Here is a 20,655-nt window from a genome sequence, read left to right as displayed (position 1 = left end):
CTAAGGGGTAAAGTTTATTTTTCAAGGGAACGCGTCAGGTTCAGTATGCACCCAGAACCACGAGCAGTTCTGGGTGTATATTGCTAATCCCTGCCTATCCGTCCCTGTATCTCGTAGCATATATAAAAGGGACCTTTAGAGAAAGTATTTCTAAAGATCTTTTACTATACGCTAATGAGAGCAGGGACTAGTCCCAAGGGCGTTGTTTCCCTTGCTAGTCGGCCTCATTAGCATGTTAGCACATCCACAGGGGCGTACTAATAGGCTAATGAATGTGCAGTGTCAGAAGATGATCTTATTCACCTCTCCACTGTCATCGCCGCCCGACAATGGATTTCGGCTCGGTGCGCATGACCCCGTAGTTTCTGAGACAAAATCCAGCGTCGTGCGGCCATGGCAGCGGAGAGGCGAGTGAAATCATCCTCTGACGCTGGGCATTCATTAGCATGTTAGTACACCCACAGGCATAAAATAGCCTGATGAAGGGACCTGAGATGTCTCGAATGCTTGCTTTGTAACACCATTTTAGTTTATTTGCTGCAGTGAGGTCACTATGTTTTCCAAGGTTACCTGAGGTCAGGTTACCTGCAATCACAGGTGGAGGACCGTGTGAACCTCCAGCTCTGACCGCAAACAACCTGAGTGATGTTACCACTCATGTGGCTCAGCCTCTGCCTGAAGCTCACAGCGGGTGATCATGTCCTATGGATGCGCACTGTCACATCGGATGTGGCAGAGTTGGAATCATCGTAGGATCTGGCGTGGATTACGTCAGACCTGGGTGTTTTGGTGGTTAAAGGGGTGAAAGAGGGGTTTTTTTTGTATTTCAAAAAAAGGATTTGTTTTGGTGTGTGTTTACTTCTTTTCACATACATATTAGTAATGGAGGGTCTCAGAGGCCTCCATTACTAATCTTGTGCTTAGTGGCAGCTGCAAACTGCCATTAACCCCTTATTGGCCTTATTGCCACCGCACCAGGACAATCGGGATGAGCTGTGTAAAGTGCCGGGATTGTCACATATAATGGTTGCGCCAATCCTGGGCGGCTGCAGAGTGCCATCTTTAGGCTGGGTGGGGGGGGGGGGAGCAATAAGCATGGGTCTCACCAGTTTGAGAATACCAGCTCCCAGCTGTTGGCTATATCATGGCTATCAAAATTTGGGGTAGGGGGGGGAACCGCATCCTGTTTTTTAAAATTATTTATTTAACTAATATTTAATAAAAGAACAGATGCGGTTTCTTTTATTATGATACAAAGCCTAGACAAGCAAACAGTTGGGGCCTGTAGCTGAATACTTTATCTGCTCTGGGTATCACAATATGGGGAACAGTACGCAAATTATTTTTTTTATTTATTTAGTTTTGCACCATGATAGGGACCTGCACACAGGGTCTCTGATTAGTTGCAGTCAGACACGCTGTCACACAGGCTGCGGGCGTGTCTGATTGCAACTAATCACAGACGCCAGGATTGCCGGTGGGCGGGGGAATCAGTACATATGGATGAGCAACAGTTACGGCCACGCTGGAGACTCCAAGTAGAACGCGCCTGCTACAATCCCCCTATCCCTTTTACCACCATTTTTAATAACCGGACTTTGGTCCACATAGACTTATATGGGGACCAGCGTACAGCTAGTTATCCAGGATCAATTCCAGGCCGGACCCGAGGTTTTTTTTTGTTTTTTTTTTTTAAAACCAATTACACCCACCGATCCTGGATATCTATGAGTTTGGCCATCACTATTACCAGGCAATGGCGACTATTTTTGATGGAGCTGCTGAGTGCCAGCAACATGCCTAAAAATATGCAATGTGTTAAAAAAAAAAAAAAAAAACACACAAAAAAACCCAAAAACAAGCAATGGCCAACCTAACATATAAACCTAATTTAAGCCCTTGACGACATGGCTATTTTTCTTTTTTGCACTTTGTTTTTTTTCTCTCCCCTTCTCCTACAAACTATATCTTTTACATTTTTCACCAACAGATGTTTTTTGTAGGATGAGTAGTAATATAAAATGCAATCATTAAAGAGGTAGTCCCATCTCCAAAATCCTATCCCAATATGTAGTAGATATTAAATATTAATAATAATAATTATTAGCAAATATCTGCAACTAGAAATGTAGTAAAGTTCTCCTGATTAGCTACAGAACAGACCAAAAGTTTGGACACACCTCATTCACAGAGTTTTCTTTATTTTCATGACTGAAAATTGTAGATTCACATTGAAGGCATCAAAACTGTGAATTAACACATGTGGAATGAAATATATAAAAGTATGAAATAACTGAAAATATGTCATCTTCTCGGTTCTTCAAAGAAGCCACCTTTTGCTTTGATTACTGCTTTGCACACTCTTAGGCTATGTGCGCACGTGTGCGTAATTCATGCAGTTACGCTGCGCTTTGTAGCGCAGCGTAATTGCATGCGTCCTGCGTCCCCTGCACAATCTATGGAGATTGTGCAGGGGCCGTGCGCACGTGGCATATTAGAACGCAGCGCTTCGGCTGCTGCCCGAATCGCTGCGTTCTAAGAAGTGACATGTCACTTCTTCCGTGCGCTTTGCCGGCAGCCCCTGCTGTCTATGGCAGGAGCTGCAGGCAGAGCGCACGTTCTCGGCGGCACCATGCGCTTCAGAACGCAGCTTTTCAGCTGCTCTCTAAAGCGCACCTTTTCGGTGCGGTGCAGAGCGCACACGTGCGCACATAGCCTTAGCATTCTCTTGATGAGCTGTAAGAGGTAGCCACCGGAAATGGTTTCTACTTCACAGGTGTGCCCGGTCAGGTTTAATAAGTGGGATTTCTTGCCTTATAAATGGTGTTGGGACCATCAGTTGTGTTGTGCAGAAGTCTGGTGGATACACAGCTGATAGTCCTACTGAATAGACTGTTAGAATATGTATTATGGCAAGAAAAAAAGCAGCGAAGTAAAAAAAAACAAAACAAAAAAAAAAAAAAACGAGTGGCCATCATTACTTTAAGAAATGAAGGTCAGTCAGTCCGAAAAATTGGGAAAAAACTTTCAAAGTGTCCCCAAGTGCAGTGGCAAAAACTATCAAATGCTACAAAGAAACTGGCTCACATGAGGACCGCCCCAGGAAAGGAAGACGAAGAGTCACCTCTGCTGCGGAGGATGCGTTTATCCGAGTCACCAGCCTCAGAAATCGCAGGTTAACAGCAGCTCAGATTAAAGACCAGGTGAATGCCACACAGAGTTCTAGCAGCAGACACATCTCTAGACCAACTATTAAGAAGAGTCTTTGTGCAGCAGGCCTTCATGGTAAAATAGCTGCTAGGAAGCCACTGCTAAGGACAGGCAACAAGCAGAAAAGACTTGTTTGAGCTAAAGAACACAAGGAATGGACATTAGACCAGTGGAAATCTGTGCTATGGTCTCATGAGTCCAAATTTGAGATCTTTGGATCCAACCACCGTGTCTTTGTGCGACGCAGAAAAAGTGAACGTTTAGACTCTACATGCCTGGCTCCCACCGTGAAGCATGGAGGAGGAGGTGTGATGGTGTGGGTGTGCTTTGCTGGTGACACTATTGGGGATTTATTCAAAATTGAAGGCATACTGAACCAGCATGGCTACCACAGCATCTTGCAGCGGCATGCTATTCCATCCGGTTTGCGTTTAGTTGGACCATCATTTATTTTTCAACAGGACAATAACCCCAAAACACACCTCCAGGCTGTGTAAGGGATATTTGACTAAGAAGGAGAGTGATGGGGTGCTACGCCAGATGACCTGGCCTCCACAGACACCAGACCTGAACCCAATCGAGATGGTTTGGGGTGAGCTGGACCACCGAGTGAAGACAAAAAGGCCAACAAGTGCTAAGCATCTCTGGGAACTCCTTCAAGACTGTTGGAAAACCATTTCTGGTGACTACCTCTCGAAGCTCATCAAGAGAATGCCAAGAGTGTACAAAGCAGTAATCAAAGCAAAAGGTGGCTACTTTGAAGAACCTAGAATAGAAGACATATTTACAGTTGTTTCACACTTTTATGTTAAGAATGTCATTCCACATATGTTAATTCATAGTGTTGATGCCTTCAATGTGAATCTACAATTTTCAGAGTCATGAAAATAAAGAAAACTCTTTGAATGAGAAGGTGTGTCCAAACTTTTGGTCTGTACTGTATGTCTTTTACCTCATGTGCAGAGCATTTCTGCTTATCCATGGTTACAACCACGAGCAACTAACTGTCACTATGAGCGATTGTGACCACGAATATCTAAGCTGCAATGCCCTGCACATGAGGCAAGAGATATGGCTATTTCTCTGGAGAACTATACTACATTATTAATTGGAGATATTTGCTATTATTACACTTACTACATATTGGGTTAGGATCTTGGAGAGGGAATACCCCTTCAAGTTTTACTATGTGATATGATGGAATTAATTTTCAAAGTGCAGCAAAATTGCAAAAAAAAAAAAAAAGAAGTAATTCTGCAATAGTTTTTAGAGTTTTGTTTTTAATGTTCATTGTGCGGTAAAAATGACCTGACAATGATTCTCCAGGTCAGTATGGTTACAAAGATACCAAACACGCATGTTTTTTGTTGTTTTTTTGGGGTTTATTTTTAAAGTGGTGAAAAATTTTTGAGGACCAAATTTGTATAATAAAATAATCAAATAAAAAAAAACAAAAAAAACCAACAAGTTGCTTGTGTTTCAATTTTCTGAGAAACGTAACGGTTTCCTTTTCAGTCATAGGAGCTTATGAGGGATTGTTTCTTGCACCCTAAGCCAATGTTTTTATTCTTACAATTTTGGGGTAGACAAAATATTTTAACCACTGCTTTTTCCATTTTGTTTTGCAGTGTTTCGGAGGCTAGTTTCAGAGGCTAAAACAAAAAAAAAAAAAAAAAAATTTTGCCATTTAATTTAAAAAAAAAAAGGGATTTTTGTGTACTCACCATAAAATCGTTTTCTCTTAGCCATCATTGGGGGACATAGGACCATGGGTGTTATGCTGCTTATCCATAGGAGGACACTAAGTAGATGCAAAGATGTTAGCTCCTCCTCTGCAGTATACACCCCCCTGGCCCAGCCAGGCTACTTCAGTTTTAGTACACAAGCAGTAGGAGAACAAGTAACAAAATACGTGAGTCAATACTCATAACAAAAAAGTACTGAAAGAGAAAAAAGCTAAGGGCCAATAGGGCAACAAGGAGGGTGCTGTGTTCCCCAAACACGATTTTACGGTGAGTACACAAAAATCCGTTTTTCTCTGACGACTCATTGGGGGACACAGGACCATGGGACGTCCTAAAGCAGTCCCTGGGTGGGTAAACAAACAACACAACCCAAGGACTAGGAACCAGTCCCAGATAGCCAGGAGCGCCTACTGAGATAGGTGCTCCACTATCGTTTGCAGAACTTTCCTACCTAGGTTCGGCTCAGCCGAAGCCTGGGTATGGACTCGGTAATGCTTTGAAACAGTACGTAGGTAAGACCAGGTCGCAGCCTTACACCCCTATTCCACTGAAGCCTGATGCCCAAGAGGCGCTAACTGCTCACGTGGAATGAGTCCGCAGCCCACTAGGAATGGGCTTGAGTTTCAAGTGGTAGACCACCTGGATCGCAGAGCGAATCCAGCGAGCCAGCATTGCCTATGAAGCTGCCTCTCCTTTCTTAGGCCTTTCAGGAATGACGAACAAGGAGTCCATGTTCCTAAAGGAGCTGTCCTGGGTACGAAATATCTGAGAGCCCTCACAAGGTCTAGCGAATATAGGAACCTTTCCACCCTATGGACTGGGTGGACAAAAGGAAGGCAGAACAATGTCCTCGTTCATATGAAACAGGGAAATAACCTTCGGAAGAAAATCCAAAAGGGGGCGTAGAACCACCTTGTCCTGATGAAAGATCAGAAAGGGTTTGCGGCAAGAGAGTGCTGCCAGTTCCGAAACGTGTCTGATGGACGTAATCGCCACTAAGAATGTTACCTTCCAGGAGAGAAGAGCAAGAGAAGATTCCTTAAGAGGTTCAAAGGGTGACCTCTGGATACCGTCCAAACTAGATGGGAAACGCCCTTGAGGAAAGTCTAGACTTGCAGATTGCAAGCTAGGCGGTATTGATAGAATATTGAGAGAGATGAAACCTGCCCCTTAAAGATGCTAAGGGCCAACCCCTTTTGCAACCTGACTGCAAAAATAAAATCAAGAATTCTGGGGATCGCCAGAGGCATAGGTTGGACATTAGATTCCCTGCACTGGGATAGGAAAGTTTTCCACGTACGGTGGTAAATACGAGATGAAGGCCGGCTTTCAGGCACTGTACATGGTGGAGATGACAACGGGAGAGAATCTCGCTCTTGTTAAAGTCCAGGTCTCAATGGCCAGGCCGTCAGCTTCAGGGCTCTGGAGTTCTCTTGGGAAATGGGCCATTGGGTCAGCAGGTCTGGGATGCTTACGAGGCGCCATGAGCAATTGTACTAATTCGGCATACCAGGCGCACCTGGGCTAGTCCGGTGTTATTAGTATCACCGGGACTCCTTCTGCCTTGATCTTCCTGATTACTCGCGGCAGCAGGGGCAGAGGCAAAAAACATGTAAGGCAGACTGAAACGACTTCAGGAGACTAGAGCATCCGCGCCAATGGACTGTGGATCACGTGACATGGCTAAGAACGCGGGTACCTTTGCGTTCAACCTTGAGGCCATTAGATCCACGTCTGATGTACCCCAGCGAGTGCAGATGTGTGGGAACACTTCTGGGTGGAGAAACCACTTTCCGGCGGCCAGGCCTTGGCGACTTAGAAGGTCCACCGCCCAGTTCTCTACTCCCGGTATGTGTAACGCTGAAAACACAGACCCCCGTCGATTCGGCCCAGGTGAGGATCCTGAGGACCTCGAGATAAGCTGTCTTGCTGCTGGTACCTCCCTGCAGATTGATCTAGGCCACAGCTGTTGCATTGTCCAATTGGACCCGAATCAAACGACCTGCTAGCAGAAGGGGGAATGACCTGAGCGCGAGAAAGATCGCGCTGATTTTCAGGATGATTTCTGGGAAGGGAAGACTCCTGAGGCGTCCAACGTCCCCAAGCAGTGTGGAGCCAGTGCGCTGCTCCCCAGACTAAGAGGCTGGCATCCGTAGTCAGGAGTAGCCAGTCCACTTGGGGGAGAAAAACGATATGGAAGAGGACTGAAATCACCAGCAAAACGCATACCTGACTGAAGGTGTCAGGTGAAAAGTTCGTCCAAGGAAAAGGGGCTCTTGTCCCAGGCAGCTAGAAGCGCAAGCTGCAGTGGGCGGTGGTGTGGCTAAGCGAGCAGCACTGACTCTATAGCCGCCGATATCCTACCTAGCACTCTCATATTGAATCGTATGGAGCGAGAGGAGTATGTAGAAGGCAGTGTACCGCTTGTTTTAGAGTGGTCGCCTTGTCTTGAGGGAGAAATATCAAGCCCCGAAGGGTGTCCAGGGACATGCCCAGGGAGGTGACGGATTTTGACGGGACCAGGGATGATTTGACTGGAGTCAGAAGCCACCCTATGCGGGATAGGGTGCCCACAGAGATCCACAAGCTGGTTGAGCCCTTGATGAGGAGGTCATCCAAGCAAGGCAGAACAGCCACTCTCTTGGCTTGAAGGGCACTCATGGCGGCCGCCATGACCTTTGGTAAGACCCTTGGTGCTGTGGCAGAGCCGAAGGTAGGGCCACAAATGAAAAAAAAAAAAAGAAAAAAAAAAAAGTCCTGAACAGCGAAGTGGAGGAACTTTTGGCGAGCTGGAGCAATGGGTATGTGCAGGTACGCATCCCTGATAGCTAGGGAGGCAGGGAATTCTCCTTCGACCATAAAGGTAAAAATGGACCATAGGAATTCCATTCTGAATCTCCTTACGTGCACATGTTAGAGGTCCAGGATTGGTCGAACTGACCCGTCCCTTTTTTGGGGACCACAAGAGGTTGGAATAGAAGGCCTTGAACCTCTCGACGTCCTGAACGGGTACCAGGGAGGGAGGGAGTGGATCGCTGAGGAGAAGGCCTTGCGGTGTTTTGGAGCCTTTGGGCGGGGTTTAAGAGAAAAAAAAACTGACCAGGGGATCGGGTTCGGAATTCAATGTGGTAACCAGAAGACACAAGGTATCGCACCCATTTGGGGTCTGAGACGGCAGCCCAGATGGAGGAGGACGAGACTCCTCGGTCTTTGTCTAGACTGCCAGGACGAGGTGGACTCGGGGAGGGCTGAGAAGGTCGGGCCCTGCGTGTCTAGTAAAAAACATCCTGGGCTAGAGTTGGGGGAGGGAGGTACTCTTTCCCTCCCGTGGCGTCAGACAAAAAAAAGAGCCTGTCCAGACGATCGGCAAACCATCAGTCTGGAAAGGAGTACTGTGAGAGGCTTCTTAGAGACCGAGTCCGCTCTCCATTATCGGAACCAGAGGGCCTTACAGATGGCTATGGTATTTGAGGCGGCAATAACTGCGCATGTAGCAGCGTCGAGGGAAGCCTGCATGAGGTACTCTGCCGCCGCAGCAATGTGAACTGTTACATCTGTGAGGGTCTGAGGGAAACGGGTAGTCCTGGTGCCTGTGCGACCCACACAGAATGGGAGAGGGACCCGCAGCCTCAAGGCAGAGCGATCGAGCTGCTCCACTTGTCTGTCCGTCGGGTCCTTGAAGGAGGATCCATCAAGTAAAAGACAGGAGGGTCCTTCAGGCAGGCGGAAGCCAGGTGAGGGTCCACCGAGGCCGGATCGGCCCAGCCCTTAGAGACAGCTAAGCCAAAGGGGTACCGGGACTCCATGAGTTTACAGATACCGAAGCGGCGGCAAAAAACTTTTTTTTTTTTTTGAGGTTTCTTCACCCTTTTAAAGGAGACCGCAGGGTAGGTAGTGGATGGGAGATCTTCCACATGCAGAGTTTTGGTTGATTGCTGCAATAAGGGAGTCCATTGCAGCTTGATCGCTCGGGGAGGTTGAAACCAAGGAATCATCCCGGTACAAACATCATTCCCCTTCCTCCGGCTCCTCAGATACTGCGGAACACGTGGGAGAACCCAATCTGTGTACCCCAGAGGGAGAACCATGGGGGTCATGCCCTTTTTCTGATCTGCAACCGGTGAAGCAGAGGGCTGATTCTTATCAGAAGGACCCTCTATAGAGGTGTCATCAGGCTGCGTTCTGTCCAGGGGCCCCGAGGGGTGTGAGGACGATGTTGCATAGCCAGCACCCAGGTTCTGGGAACTGTGCCCATTCCGGGGGACTGGGAGCCGTAGGCTCTGGGCTGGCAGCGGTTGCTGCGGTGGTGGCGGGGGGGGGGGGCTGGTAAGCTAAAGGGGCACCGGATTCACAGAAGGAAGAGGTACTATCATCCCCTAGTAGCTCAGCGTGGCAGGCTGCATTAAAACTCTTATAGTTGTTGCTGTAGTTGTGCAGGGCATAAAACATGTGACTGCAGCCTCTGGCTGATGAGCCACAAACTCTGATTGTAATGAGGGAGCAATGCTCTGCACAGCTAATGTGCAAGTGAGGATATAACTCACCTAGAGCACTGATGGCCCTTCCCCCCCCCTCCTCCTGTGTCACAGTTCCTGTGGGAAGGAGGAAGCCAGCTCTGAGAGACGCCCACAGGCTCTGATCACAACAAGAGAGAGCAATGCTCTGTAGATCCTGTGTGAGGAGGGTTACGCGTGCTTTCGTGAGGGGCGTGGTTTATCGAGTGTCGGAGGGGACAGGGCTTCGCTCTGACAAGAAGGCATGAGAAAATATAATAAACAAAAAAATGGTGGGAAGGGACTCACCTTCCCCCCTCCGGCCCTGCACAACAATGGTGGACAGAAAAAAAAAAATCTATAAGTGTACCGCAGCTACGGCTGCACTGAGTCCTGGGAGCTGTCCCCTCCCACCGCCACAGGTGGAATGCTATGCAGGAATCTGCAATTAGCCCATGTGCATCCAGTCAGATTGACCTTTGCTCCAATTCCTGTCTGCTGTGCCCGGTCACAGAGCGTGTATCAACTCAGACCCTGCCAGAGGGAGTGAGGAAGTTTTTCATCTGCTCTGGAAAAATCAGAAGGATCTCACCTCAACTCCTGTGGAGATGGCAGTCTGATGCCTGCTGCCTGGTCACACTGGTGCGCAGCGTGTATCAACTCAGAGCTTGCAAGAGGGACTGAGGAAGTTTTCATCTGCTCTGGGCTCTGGAAAATCAGTGCCATAAGACCTGTCATCCATTGAGTAACAGCCCAGGATCCAGCGTCGCAGGAGGGGGTACGGGGAGGCGACACTCCGCGTTCCTGCCTGTTGATGGTTTTGGGAAAATCGGTCCCCGAAGGAAATGTCGCCCTCTAAAAACAAAAAATTCTTGCTGCAGTAGTCTGCAGAGATGTGACTCCTATAGACACCAAGCTAAAACTGGGGTAGCCTGGCTGAGCCAGGGGGTGTATACTGCAGGGGAGGAGCTAACATCTTTGCATCTACTTAGTATCCTCCTATGGATAAGCAGCATAACACCCATGGTCCTGTGTCCCCCAATGAGGCGTCAGAGAAATTTTATATTTAGTAGATCAGACTTTCGCCAGATACAGCTATACCTCATATATGAATTTTCTCCTTGTTTATTTTAATGGCGTAAAACATGGTGTTTTGAAAGCTGACTGTTTTTTTTTTTTTTTAATTAAAAGGTTTTTTTTACTTACTGTAATTTTTTTAGTCTTCTTAGGGAAATGTTATTGCTTTGTGTAGCTAATCATATAGAAGTGCCATGATGACAGGCACCCCACAATCACGTCGCACTGGGGGAAGAGAGTAGGGGTTGTGAAGGAGGGTTAGAACAGAGCGCCAACCCAAAACAGCTCTATAAATGCTGCTGTCAGAGATAGTCAGCAGAAGTGAACAGAAGTTAACAGCAGAGGGTGGAGCTCAGCTCTGCACCCAGCTGTTACAGGCAGACGATGGCTGAATAAGCCTTTCCATCAAACTTGATGGTTGCTCACTCTCCCCAGTCTCACAAGCTCGTTGCCTTGGAGTAACCCTCTATCCTTCAAGCCACACATCCAAGCCATCTTCACCTCATTCAGACTACAACTCAAAAATATCTCCCGAATCCGTGCTTTCCTTAACCAAGAATCAGCAAAAACATTAGTGCATGCCCTCATCATCTCCCGCCTCGACTACTGCAACCTCCTGCTCTCTGGCCTCCCTTCCAACACTCTTGCACCCCTCCAATCTATCCTAAACTCTGCGGCCCGCTTAATCCACCTCTTCCCTTGCTATTTCCCAGCCTCGCCACTCTGCCAATACCTTCACTGGCTTCCAATCGCCTAAGGACTCCAGTTCAAAACATTAACCATGATATACAAAGCCATCCACAACCTGTCTCCTCCTTACATCTGTGGCCTAGTCTCCCAGTACTTACCTGCACGCAACCTCAGATCCTCACAAGATCTCCTTCTCTACTCCTCTCTTATCTCCTCTTCCCACAATCGCATACAAGATTTCTCCCGTGCCTCCCCCATACTCTGGAACGCTCTACCTCAGCATATCAGACTCTCCCCTACCGTGGAGAGCTTCAAGAGGAACCTGAAGACCTATCTCTTCCAACAAGCCTACAACCTACAATAACCCTCAGTCCAGTACACCACTGTGCAACCAGCTCTGTCCTCACCTATTGTACCATCACCCCTTCCCTGTAGACTGAGCCCTCGCGGGCAGGATCCTCTCTCCTCCTATACCAGTCTGTTTTGTACTGTTAATGATTGTTGTACGTATACCCTCTTTCACTTGTAAAGCGCCATGGAATAAATGGCGCTATAATAATAAATAATAATAATAATAATAATAATACAGCCATCATCTGCTCCACAGCCGACATCAAAGACAAGGAGCCAACATTGGACATTCCAGTTCAGGTTTAGCATTTTATCTCAGGTCACGTGACAAGCCTATTTATGTTGTTAGTTTTGAATTGTGGGATTGATAACTCTTATTGGTGGCTACGGAAGACATAATCTCTTTCAGTAGAAGTTATGTACACATATGTAGGAGATCACACATTAAAATAGTCGTCATGAGGTCCAGATGGTCATTTTAAATATAATTTCTGGTGGATACATTGCGTTTTGCGCCATTCAAAAATGTCATGTCTAAGGCCACCCTAGTGATTAAAGACATATTGGTACTCTTACCTCCAGCATAATCCCAGACTCTATGATTGGTTAACTGCATTGCATAAGTATGTTGGGTCTCCTCAAAATGTTTGTATGCATGTCTGCTAACGTATCTACCACAGCCAATGTGGCCACAAATTAAACAGATCCAGAGGTTCTGCAAAAATAAAAGTATTACAATTCAAATCTGCATAGTTGTGCAAGAGAAAAAAAGAGAATTTTGTTACTTACCGTAAATTCTTTTTCTTATAGTTCCGTATTGGGAGACCCAGACCATGGGTGTTTAGCTTCTGCCTCCGGAGGACACACAAAGTACTACACTAAAAAGTGTAGCTCCTCCCTCTGAGCTTATACACCCCCTGGTAGCCAGTCCTAGCCAGTTTAGTGCAAAAGCTGACCGAGTAGAACCGAGTAAGAACTGGAACAACCGGAGACTCTGTCCACGACAACAGCCGGTGATAACACATGGAACAAGAAAATTGCCAACAGGCAACAGGGAGGGAGCTGGGTCTCCCAATACGGAACTATAAGAAAAAGAATTTACAGTAAGTAACAAAATTCTCTTTTTCTTTATCGTTCCTTTGGGAGACCCAGACCATGGGACGTTCCAAAGCTGTCCCTGGGTGGGAATAAACAGAAAAAACTAAGAAGTAGGCGGAGCCTAACTTCACAAGTGGGCGACAGCCGCCTGAAGGATGCGTCTGCCCAAGCTCGCATCTGCCGAAGCATGAGCATGCACTTGGTAGTGCTTCAAAAAGGTATGCAGGCTAGTCCAAGTGGCAGCCTGACAGACTTGTTGAGCCGTAGTCTGGTGCCTAAAAGCCCAAGAGGCACCGACCGCTCTGGTCGAGTGTGCTTTGATCCCCGGCGGGGGAGGCACCTGAGTACTCTGGTAGGCGTCCGAAATGGTCGAGCTAATCCAACGGGCCAAGGTCGGCTTAGAAGCAGAGAGACCCTTGCGCCGCCCTGTGGTTAGCACAAAAAGAGAGGTGCACCGCCTAAGCGCAGCGGTGCGAGACACATAAATCCGGAGAGCACGCACCAGATCTAGAGTATACACAGAAGTTTGATCAATGAAAATGACCGTACACCACACTAAAAAAATAAACTGTAAAGAAATTGGTACATATTCAAAATAATAGTGTGTGGGTCATATGGATGTGATTGACCTACGGTAACATAACTAGGCACCGAAAACAGAACACAAAAATATTCAAGGGAAACCGATTAGGTCAAAAAGTATAACAACTTTATTATTAAAAATGATTGCCAACTGGCAGAAAACCTAAAACCAGTGGCATCACATGTGTAAATATTGTGTGCAGTAAAAGCAGGTATCAAAGTACAGGTATTACAATATAAATGTTGAGGCTGATTAAAGGCATACAAAAATGTAAAATCAATTCACAATGCTAAAGATAGTTGCTAGAAAAATTCAAAAAGGTTGAAATATCATATCCATTTGACATCAATAGTGTAACCATAAAAAGAAACACACAGTTATCAGCCTGCACATGTACAGTGGTATTAACAGTGGTATGTAAAGTAAAAGTTTACATGTGAGAGTATATGAAATACCAAAATGTATAAGTAAAAGTTGAAAGGGTGTACATGTGAGGCATATATGAATATATGGAGTATGCATAAAAAATTAGAAGTCTATAGTGCAAGGAGTAACTGTGGCAGAAATTCAGCCAAGATTGGATGTAAAGGGTACATATAAAGAGGTTTTTTTACCTGGACACGGGGACGAAGGTGACGCCGAAACGTGCGCGTTCGGGCTGGCATCACATGTGAGCATTGGTATCCCCGTGTCCAGGTAAAAAAAACCTCTTTATATGTACCCTTTACATCCAATCTTGGCTGAATTTCTGCCACAGTTACTCCTTGCACTATAGACTTCTAATTTTTTATGCATACTCCATATATTCATATATGCCTCACATGTACACCCTTTCAACTTTTACTTATACATTTTGGTATTTCATATACTCTCACATGTAAATTTTTACTTTACATACCACTGTTAATACCACTGTACATGTGCAGGCTGATAACTGTGTGTTTCTTTTTATGGTTACACTATTGATGTCAAATGGATATGATATTTCAACCTTTTTGAATTTTTCTAGCAACTATCTTTAGCATTGTGAATTGATTTTACATTTTTGTATGCCTTTAATCAGCCTCAACATTTATATTGTAATACCTGTACTTTGATACCTGCTTTTACTGCACACAATATTTACACATGTGATGCCACTGGTTTTAGGTTTTCTGCCAGTTGGCAATCATTTTTAATAATAAAGTTGTTATACTTTTTGACCAGATCTAGAGTATGCAGCGCTTTCTCAAAGTGATGAACAGGGGCCGGACAGAAGGAAGGCAAGGAAATATCCTGGTTAAGGTGGAAGGGAGAGACCACCTTAGGAAGAAAGTCCGGGGTCGGACGGAGAACTACCTTGTCTTGGTGAAAAACCAAAAAAGGTGACTCCGAGGAGAGCGCAGCCAAATCAGAGACTCTCCTGAGAGAAGTTATGGCAACTAGAAAGGCCACCTTTTGAGAAAGACGATACAAAGAAACCTCCCTATGGGGCTCGAAAGGGGGTTTCTGCAATACCGTGAGGACCAAGTTAAGGTCCCAGGGATCCAAGGGCCGCCGATAAGGCGGAATGATGTGAGACGCACCTTGCATGAAGGTGCGGACCTGAGCCAGCCGGGCGAGACGCCGCTGGAACAGCACTGATAGAGCTGAGACTTGTCCCTTGAGAGAGTTGAGGGACAGTCCTAGCTGCAGACCGGACTGTAAAAAAGACAGAAGGGTCGGCAACGAGAATGGCCAAGGAGAATGGCCGGAAGAGCGACACCAGGACAGGAAAATTTTCCAAGTCCTGTGATAGATCTTGACGGAGGAAGACTTACGGGCCCGAGTCACAGTGGAGATGACTTCAGGAGGAATACCAGAAGCCGTCAAAATCCAGGACTCAAGAGCCACGCCGTCAATTTGAGTGCCGCAGAATTCGGGCGGAAAAACGGACCTTGCGAGAGCAGGTCTGGACGGTCCGGAAGATGCCACTGCATCTCCACGGACAGTTGGAGCAGGTCCGGATACCAAGCTCGCCTGGGCCAGTACAGTGCAATGAGGATGACTCGACGGCCCTCCATTCTGATCTTGCGCAGGACTCTGGGCAAGAGAGCTAGAGGGGGAAACACGTAGGACAGACGAAACTGGGACCAGTCTTGAACCAGAGCGTCCGCGGCGAAGGCCTGAGGATCGTGGGAGCGAGCCACGTAAACCGGAACCTTGTTGTTGTGACGGGATGCCATTCGGTCCACGTCCGGAGTGCCCCACTTGCGGCAGATTGACTGAAACACTGCCGGGTGCAGGGACCACTCGCCACCGTCCACGGATTGACGGCTGAGATAATCTGCCTCCCAGTTTTCTACGCCAGGGATGTGGACTGCGGATATGGTGGACTTGGAGTCCTCCGCCCATTGAAGAATGCGTTGGACCTCCAACATTGCCAGGCGGCTGCGTGTCCCGCCTTGGTGATTGATGTAGGCAACCGTTGTCGCGTTGTCTGACTGGACTCAAATGTACCTGCCCGCCAACAGGTGGTGAAAGGCTAGGAGAGCTAGAAGCACAGCTCTGGTTTCCAGCACATTGATTGAAAGGGCTGACTCGGACGGAGTCCAAGTGCCCTGTGCTCTGTGGTGGAGATGTACCGCTCCCCAGCCGGATAGGCTGGCATCCGTGGTGAGAATCACCCAGGACGGAGTCAGGAAGGAGCGCCCTTGGGACAGGGAGAGGGGTCGAAGCCACCCCTGAAGAGAGCTCCTGGTCCGTGGCGACAGAGCCACTAACCTCTGTAAGGAGGAAGGCCGCTTGTCCCAACAGCGGAGAATGTCCAGCTGCAGAGGACGCAGATGGAACTGGGCAAAAGGGAACCACCTCCATGGAGGCCACCATTTGACCCAGCACCTGCATCAGGCGCCTGAGGGAATAACGGCGGGGCCTCAGGAGAGAGCGCACCGCTAGCCGGAAAGACTGCTGTTTGATTAAGGGCAACTTCACAAGTGCCGGCAAAGTCTCGAACTGCATCCCTAGGTACGTGAGACTCTGGGTCGGAGTCAGAGTGGATTTGGGAAGATTGACAATCCACCCGAATTGGGCTAGGGTGGCGAGAGTGAGCGAAACACTCCGCTGACAGTCTGCGCTGGATGTACCCTTGACCAGAAGGTCGTCTAGATAAGGAAGCACTGCTAACCCCTGGAGGTGCAGGACCGCAATCACTGCCGCCATGACCTTGGTGAATACCCGAGAATTGGAAATGATCCTCTCCTATCGCAAAACGTAACCAACGCTGATGTGACACTGCGATTGGCACATGTAGATAGGCATCTCTGATGTCGATGGACGCCAGGAACTCCCCTTGGGTCATAGAGGCAATGACTGATCGCAGAGACTCCATGCGAAAATGCCGCACCCGGACATGCTTGTTGAGAAGCTTGAGATCCAGGATGGGCCGGAAGGTACCGTCCTTTTTTGGAACTAGGAAGAGATTTGAGTAAAAACCTCTGAACCGTTCCTGAGCGGGAACTGGGACAATCACTCCGTTTGCCTGCAAGGACGCCACGGCATGTGAGAAGGCGGCGGCCTTGGAGCAGGGGGGAGTTGAGAGAAAAAATCTGTTTGGAGGGCTGGAAGAGAATTCTATCCTGTAGCCATGAGATATGATGTCTCTCACCCACTGATCGGAGACTTGCTTTAACCAAACGTCGCCAAAGTGGGAGAGCCTGCCACCGACTAAGGACGTGGCTGGAGCGGGCCGAGAGTCATGAGGAAGCTGCCTTAGTGGCAGAACCTCCTGCGGTCTTCTGCGGACGCGCTTTTGGGCGCCAGTTGGATTTCTGATCCTTGGCTGAGTTAGCGGACGAGGCGGAAGGCTTAGAGGATGACCAGTTGGAGGAACGAAAGGAACGAAACCTCGATTGATTCCTACCCTGGGCGGGTTTCCTGGTCTTGGTTTGTGGCATGGAAGTACTCTTCCCGCCAGTAGCTTCTTTAATGATTTCATCCAGCTGTTCACCAAACAGCCATGAACCAGCAAAAGGGAGCCCAGCAAGAAACTTCTTGGAAGAAGCATCTGCCTTCCACTCTCGAAGCCACAAAATCCTGCGGATAACAAGAGAATTGGCTGAAGCCACCGCAGTGCGGTGAGCAGCCTCTAGCATGGCAGACGTGGCATAAGATGAAAAAGCTGAAGCCTGAGCAGTTAAGGTAACCATCTCAGGCATAGATTCCTTGGTGAGGGAATGCATCTCCTCTAGAGAAGCAGAGATGGCTTTGAGAGCCCACACTGCTGCAAAAGTCGGGGAAAACGCGGCCCCCGCAGCTTCATACACAGATTTGGCCAGAAGTTCAATCTGACGGTCAGTGGAATCCTTAAGTGAGGTGCAGTCAGCCACCCACACAACGGTCCGGGCTGATAGCCTAGACACCGGAGGGTCTACCTTTGGGGAGTGAGACCACTCCTTGACCACCTCAGGTGAAAATGGAAACCGGTCATCAGAACCACGCTTTGGAAAGCGTTTGTCAGGGCAGGCCCTGGGCTTGGTCACAGCGGTCTGAAAACTGGAGTGGTTAAAGAACACACTCTTCACTCTCTTAGGCGAGCTAAACTGATGTTTTTCTGCCAAAGAGAGTTGCTCCTCTGACACTGGCGGATTGAGATCCAGCACAGAATTAATAGAGACAGAGCCGTGGGATGGGGATGGGGAGGAAACCCTGCGCCTTCTCTTAGAAGGACGGGGTCTGGGATCAGATGATGAATCCTCCGTTAACTCCGATGGACGGAGGTCAGAGGATAGGAGTCCTCTGTCAAGAGTATTAGAGGCACCCTGTGAGGGAGGCTGATGCATATTCATCAAAGTCCTGGACAAAAGTCCCATGGACTCAACAAATGACTGGGATATGGACCAAGAAAAGGACTCTACCCAGGCCGGGGGTTCAGTCACAGGTGCAGCAGCAGCCTGAGAGACAACTGGGTGTGAGACTCCAGGCTGTGGCACCGCCAAGTTAGAGCAGACATCACAATGTGGATAGGTGCTCGGCTCAGGCAGCAGGAGCTTACATTCAGTGCATGCAGAATAAAGCTTTGGAGCCTTGCTCCTTGTGTGAGACATGCTGCTGGAGTGGGGGCTTTGCAGAGAATGAACCCCAGGGAGAATATACAGAGGTCCACAACCGGAGACCGGCTGTGGCTTACCAGACCGCTGAGCGCGGTGTTGTGTGCCCTCCAGATCCTGAAGCCCGGTCCCCCAGTCGCAGCACCTCAGCAGAGATGCAGGATGTCCCAGAGCAGAGTGAACTCTGCCTGAGAAACTAGGGGGCGTTCCTATAAAAGAGCGGGAACTGGAGGGCTATAGAGACCTGCAGGGAAGGAGGGACGCCCCAGCAGTGGGGAGTGTCCCTCTTCAGTGTAGAACGGCCGCCGGGAGGAGCCGAACCTGCGAGGGCAGGAAAATGAAACTAGGCCTCCGGCGAAGCCGGGGCCTAAATTTAAGCGGCGAGGCCGACAAGCAGGCACCATCGGCGCGGTTCTCAGGCAAAAGCTAGAAAACCCGCCGGAAAAGTTAAAACAATCACATACAGCATACTCTCCCCTTACAATAAAGAACCGGGACCCTCAACATAAACGTCTCAGGTACTTAGCTGCTGAGACGCAGGGCCATGTCACTGGGGATGAGTGCTCCGGTCCAGCAGAATCCTCAAGGGGCTGTGGATGGAGACCGGACTCCTGCCAGGCATGGAGACCGTGCTGGCTCCCACTTCAAGCCAGAGCCCAGAAGGGATGGTGAAGGAGCGCGGCATGTAAGGCTGCAGCCTTGTAAATCAACCTTAACAACACCGCCGACACAGTGGGATGAGAAGGGACATGCCGGGAGTCCAGACATGGACCCGCTTTTCTTCAAACTCTTTCCAAAAGTCAAACAAATCAGATGAGAATGCATGTGTGGATGTATGCCTCCTGACACAAAGCGATAAACTGGCTAGGACTGGCTACCAGGGGGTGTATAAGCTCAGAGGGAGGAGCTACACTTTTAAGTGTAGTACTTTGTGTGTCCTCCGGAGGCAGAAGCTAAACACCCATGGTCTGGGTCTCCCAAAGGAACGATAAAGAAATAAAGGTTCCCTGACAATATTATATACAGTGGAACCTCGCTTAATGAGTAACCCAGTTAGCGAGTATTTCGCTTAACGAGCAAAGCTTGCATATTTGTAACTCAGTTTACGAGCAAGCTTTGACAAACGAGCAAAAATACTCACCGCACACACTTCCGGTTCTGTACATCCACCGCGCTCTAACCCGCTCTTGCAGTGCACACAAACACACACGCACGCACACATATTATGCTCACCTTACCTTCCGTTCCATCGCCGACCTCATGGTTCTTGTAGTTCGCCACTACAGGAGGTGTATTGGGTAACCATCGCGACGAGGGAGGAACTTCCGCTGTCAGCCACTACTCAAAGGCAGCGAGCTGGCATATCAGAGGCAAGCGGCTCCTGCCTTTGACGTCAGCGCTCTAGTAGCGGAAGTTCCTCTCTCGTCGCGATGGTTACCAGATACACATCTTGTACCGGCAAACTGCAAGATCCAGAAGGCCAGCGATGGAACGGAAGGTAAGGTGAGAATAATATGTGTGTGTGTGCGTGTTTGTACGTGTGTGGAATGGCACAATAGGGGACCAGGATAGGACATTTAACAAGTTGTGGAACAAACTGTCTGCATTGCAATGATTTCTTATGGGAAATCTTACTTTGCTGAACAAGTAACTTGGTTAACAAGCACACTCCCAGAACGGATTGTTCTCGTTATACATGTAACAATACATACATTGGAACCTTGGTTAACATTAAACAGCTTTAAGAGTGAAAGAATACGAGTGCTACAATAAAAGGAAAAAGGTTTCAATTCTAGTTATAGGAAAATAAAGAACTGGCACGAAAGTAGTTAAAGTGCAATTCTGCAATATAAGCGGATACATATGCATGAGCAAAAACACAAGGGATTATGGATTGAATTAGCACTTTTGTTCCATTATGAAAACATTACTTCTGGCACAAGAACAATTTGTTCAATGTGCTCTATGTAAGACACGCAGGAGAAAAGGAGGCCATATGTTTTCAGTGTGGGGATTCACAATACGGACTTACTTCCTGGACGCCACACTCAAAGCATTTGTTTTCTTCCACCGGTTCTGGAGTCTGGCAGTATCTACACACTGGACATCTGAAACATAGAAGACCCATTAGCTAAGATAAGGGGATCTGTCAGTATTTCTTCCAGACAGGGCAGGATATACTAGTGTCAGGCACCCTGACTGCAGATGTACATCTTCTTGTGGAAAAGTATTGTGTTCTGGCTAATTTTACAGTTCATTAGTATCAGAGCAGTGAAAGTGATGTGGCTTAGAGTCTAGACTATTCATGAGCTGCGGGCTCCCTTTTGCCCTTCTGTAATTGA

General features: G+C 48.0%; 1 protein-coding gene across 2 annotated transcripts in view; it reads right to left on the bottom strand.

Annotated features, from left to right (window-relative positions):
* Nucleotides 1-20,655, bottom strand: part of BRAP (BRCA1 associated protein) — a 149,139-nt gene that overhangs the window by 47,540 nt on the left and 80,944 nt on the right. For both annotated transcript variants that reach the window (XM_075323736.1, XM_075323744.1), the window contains 2 exons: nucleotides 20,346-20,421; nucleotides 12,143-12,281 (listed from right to left, as the gene is read on the bottom strand). In XM_075323736.1, coding sequence (XP_075179851.1) covers nucleotides 12,143-12,281; nucleotides 20,346-20,421 — 215 coding nt within the window. The remainder of the gene's footprint in view (nucleotides 1-12,142; nucleotides 12,282-20,345; nucleotides 20,422-20,655) is intronic.

Source organism: Anomaloglossus baeobatrachus, chromosome 1 (genome assembly GCF_048569485.1).
Source record: "Anomaloglossus baeobatrachus isolate aAnoBae1 chromosome 1, aAnoBae1.hap1, whole genome shotgun sequence".
Lineage (NCBI taxonomy): Eukaryota > Metazoa > Chordata > Amphibia > Anura > Aromobatidae > Anomaloglossus > Anomaloglossus baeobatrachus.
This window is presented reverse-complemented; position numbering and strand designations above follow the sequence as displayed.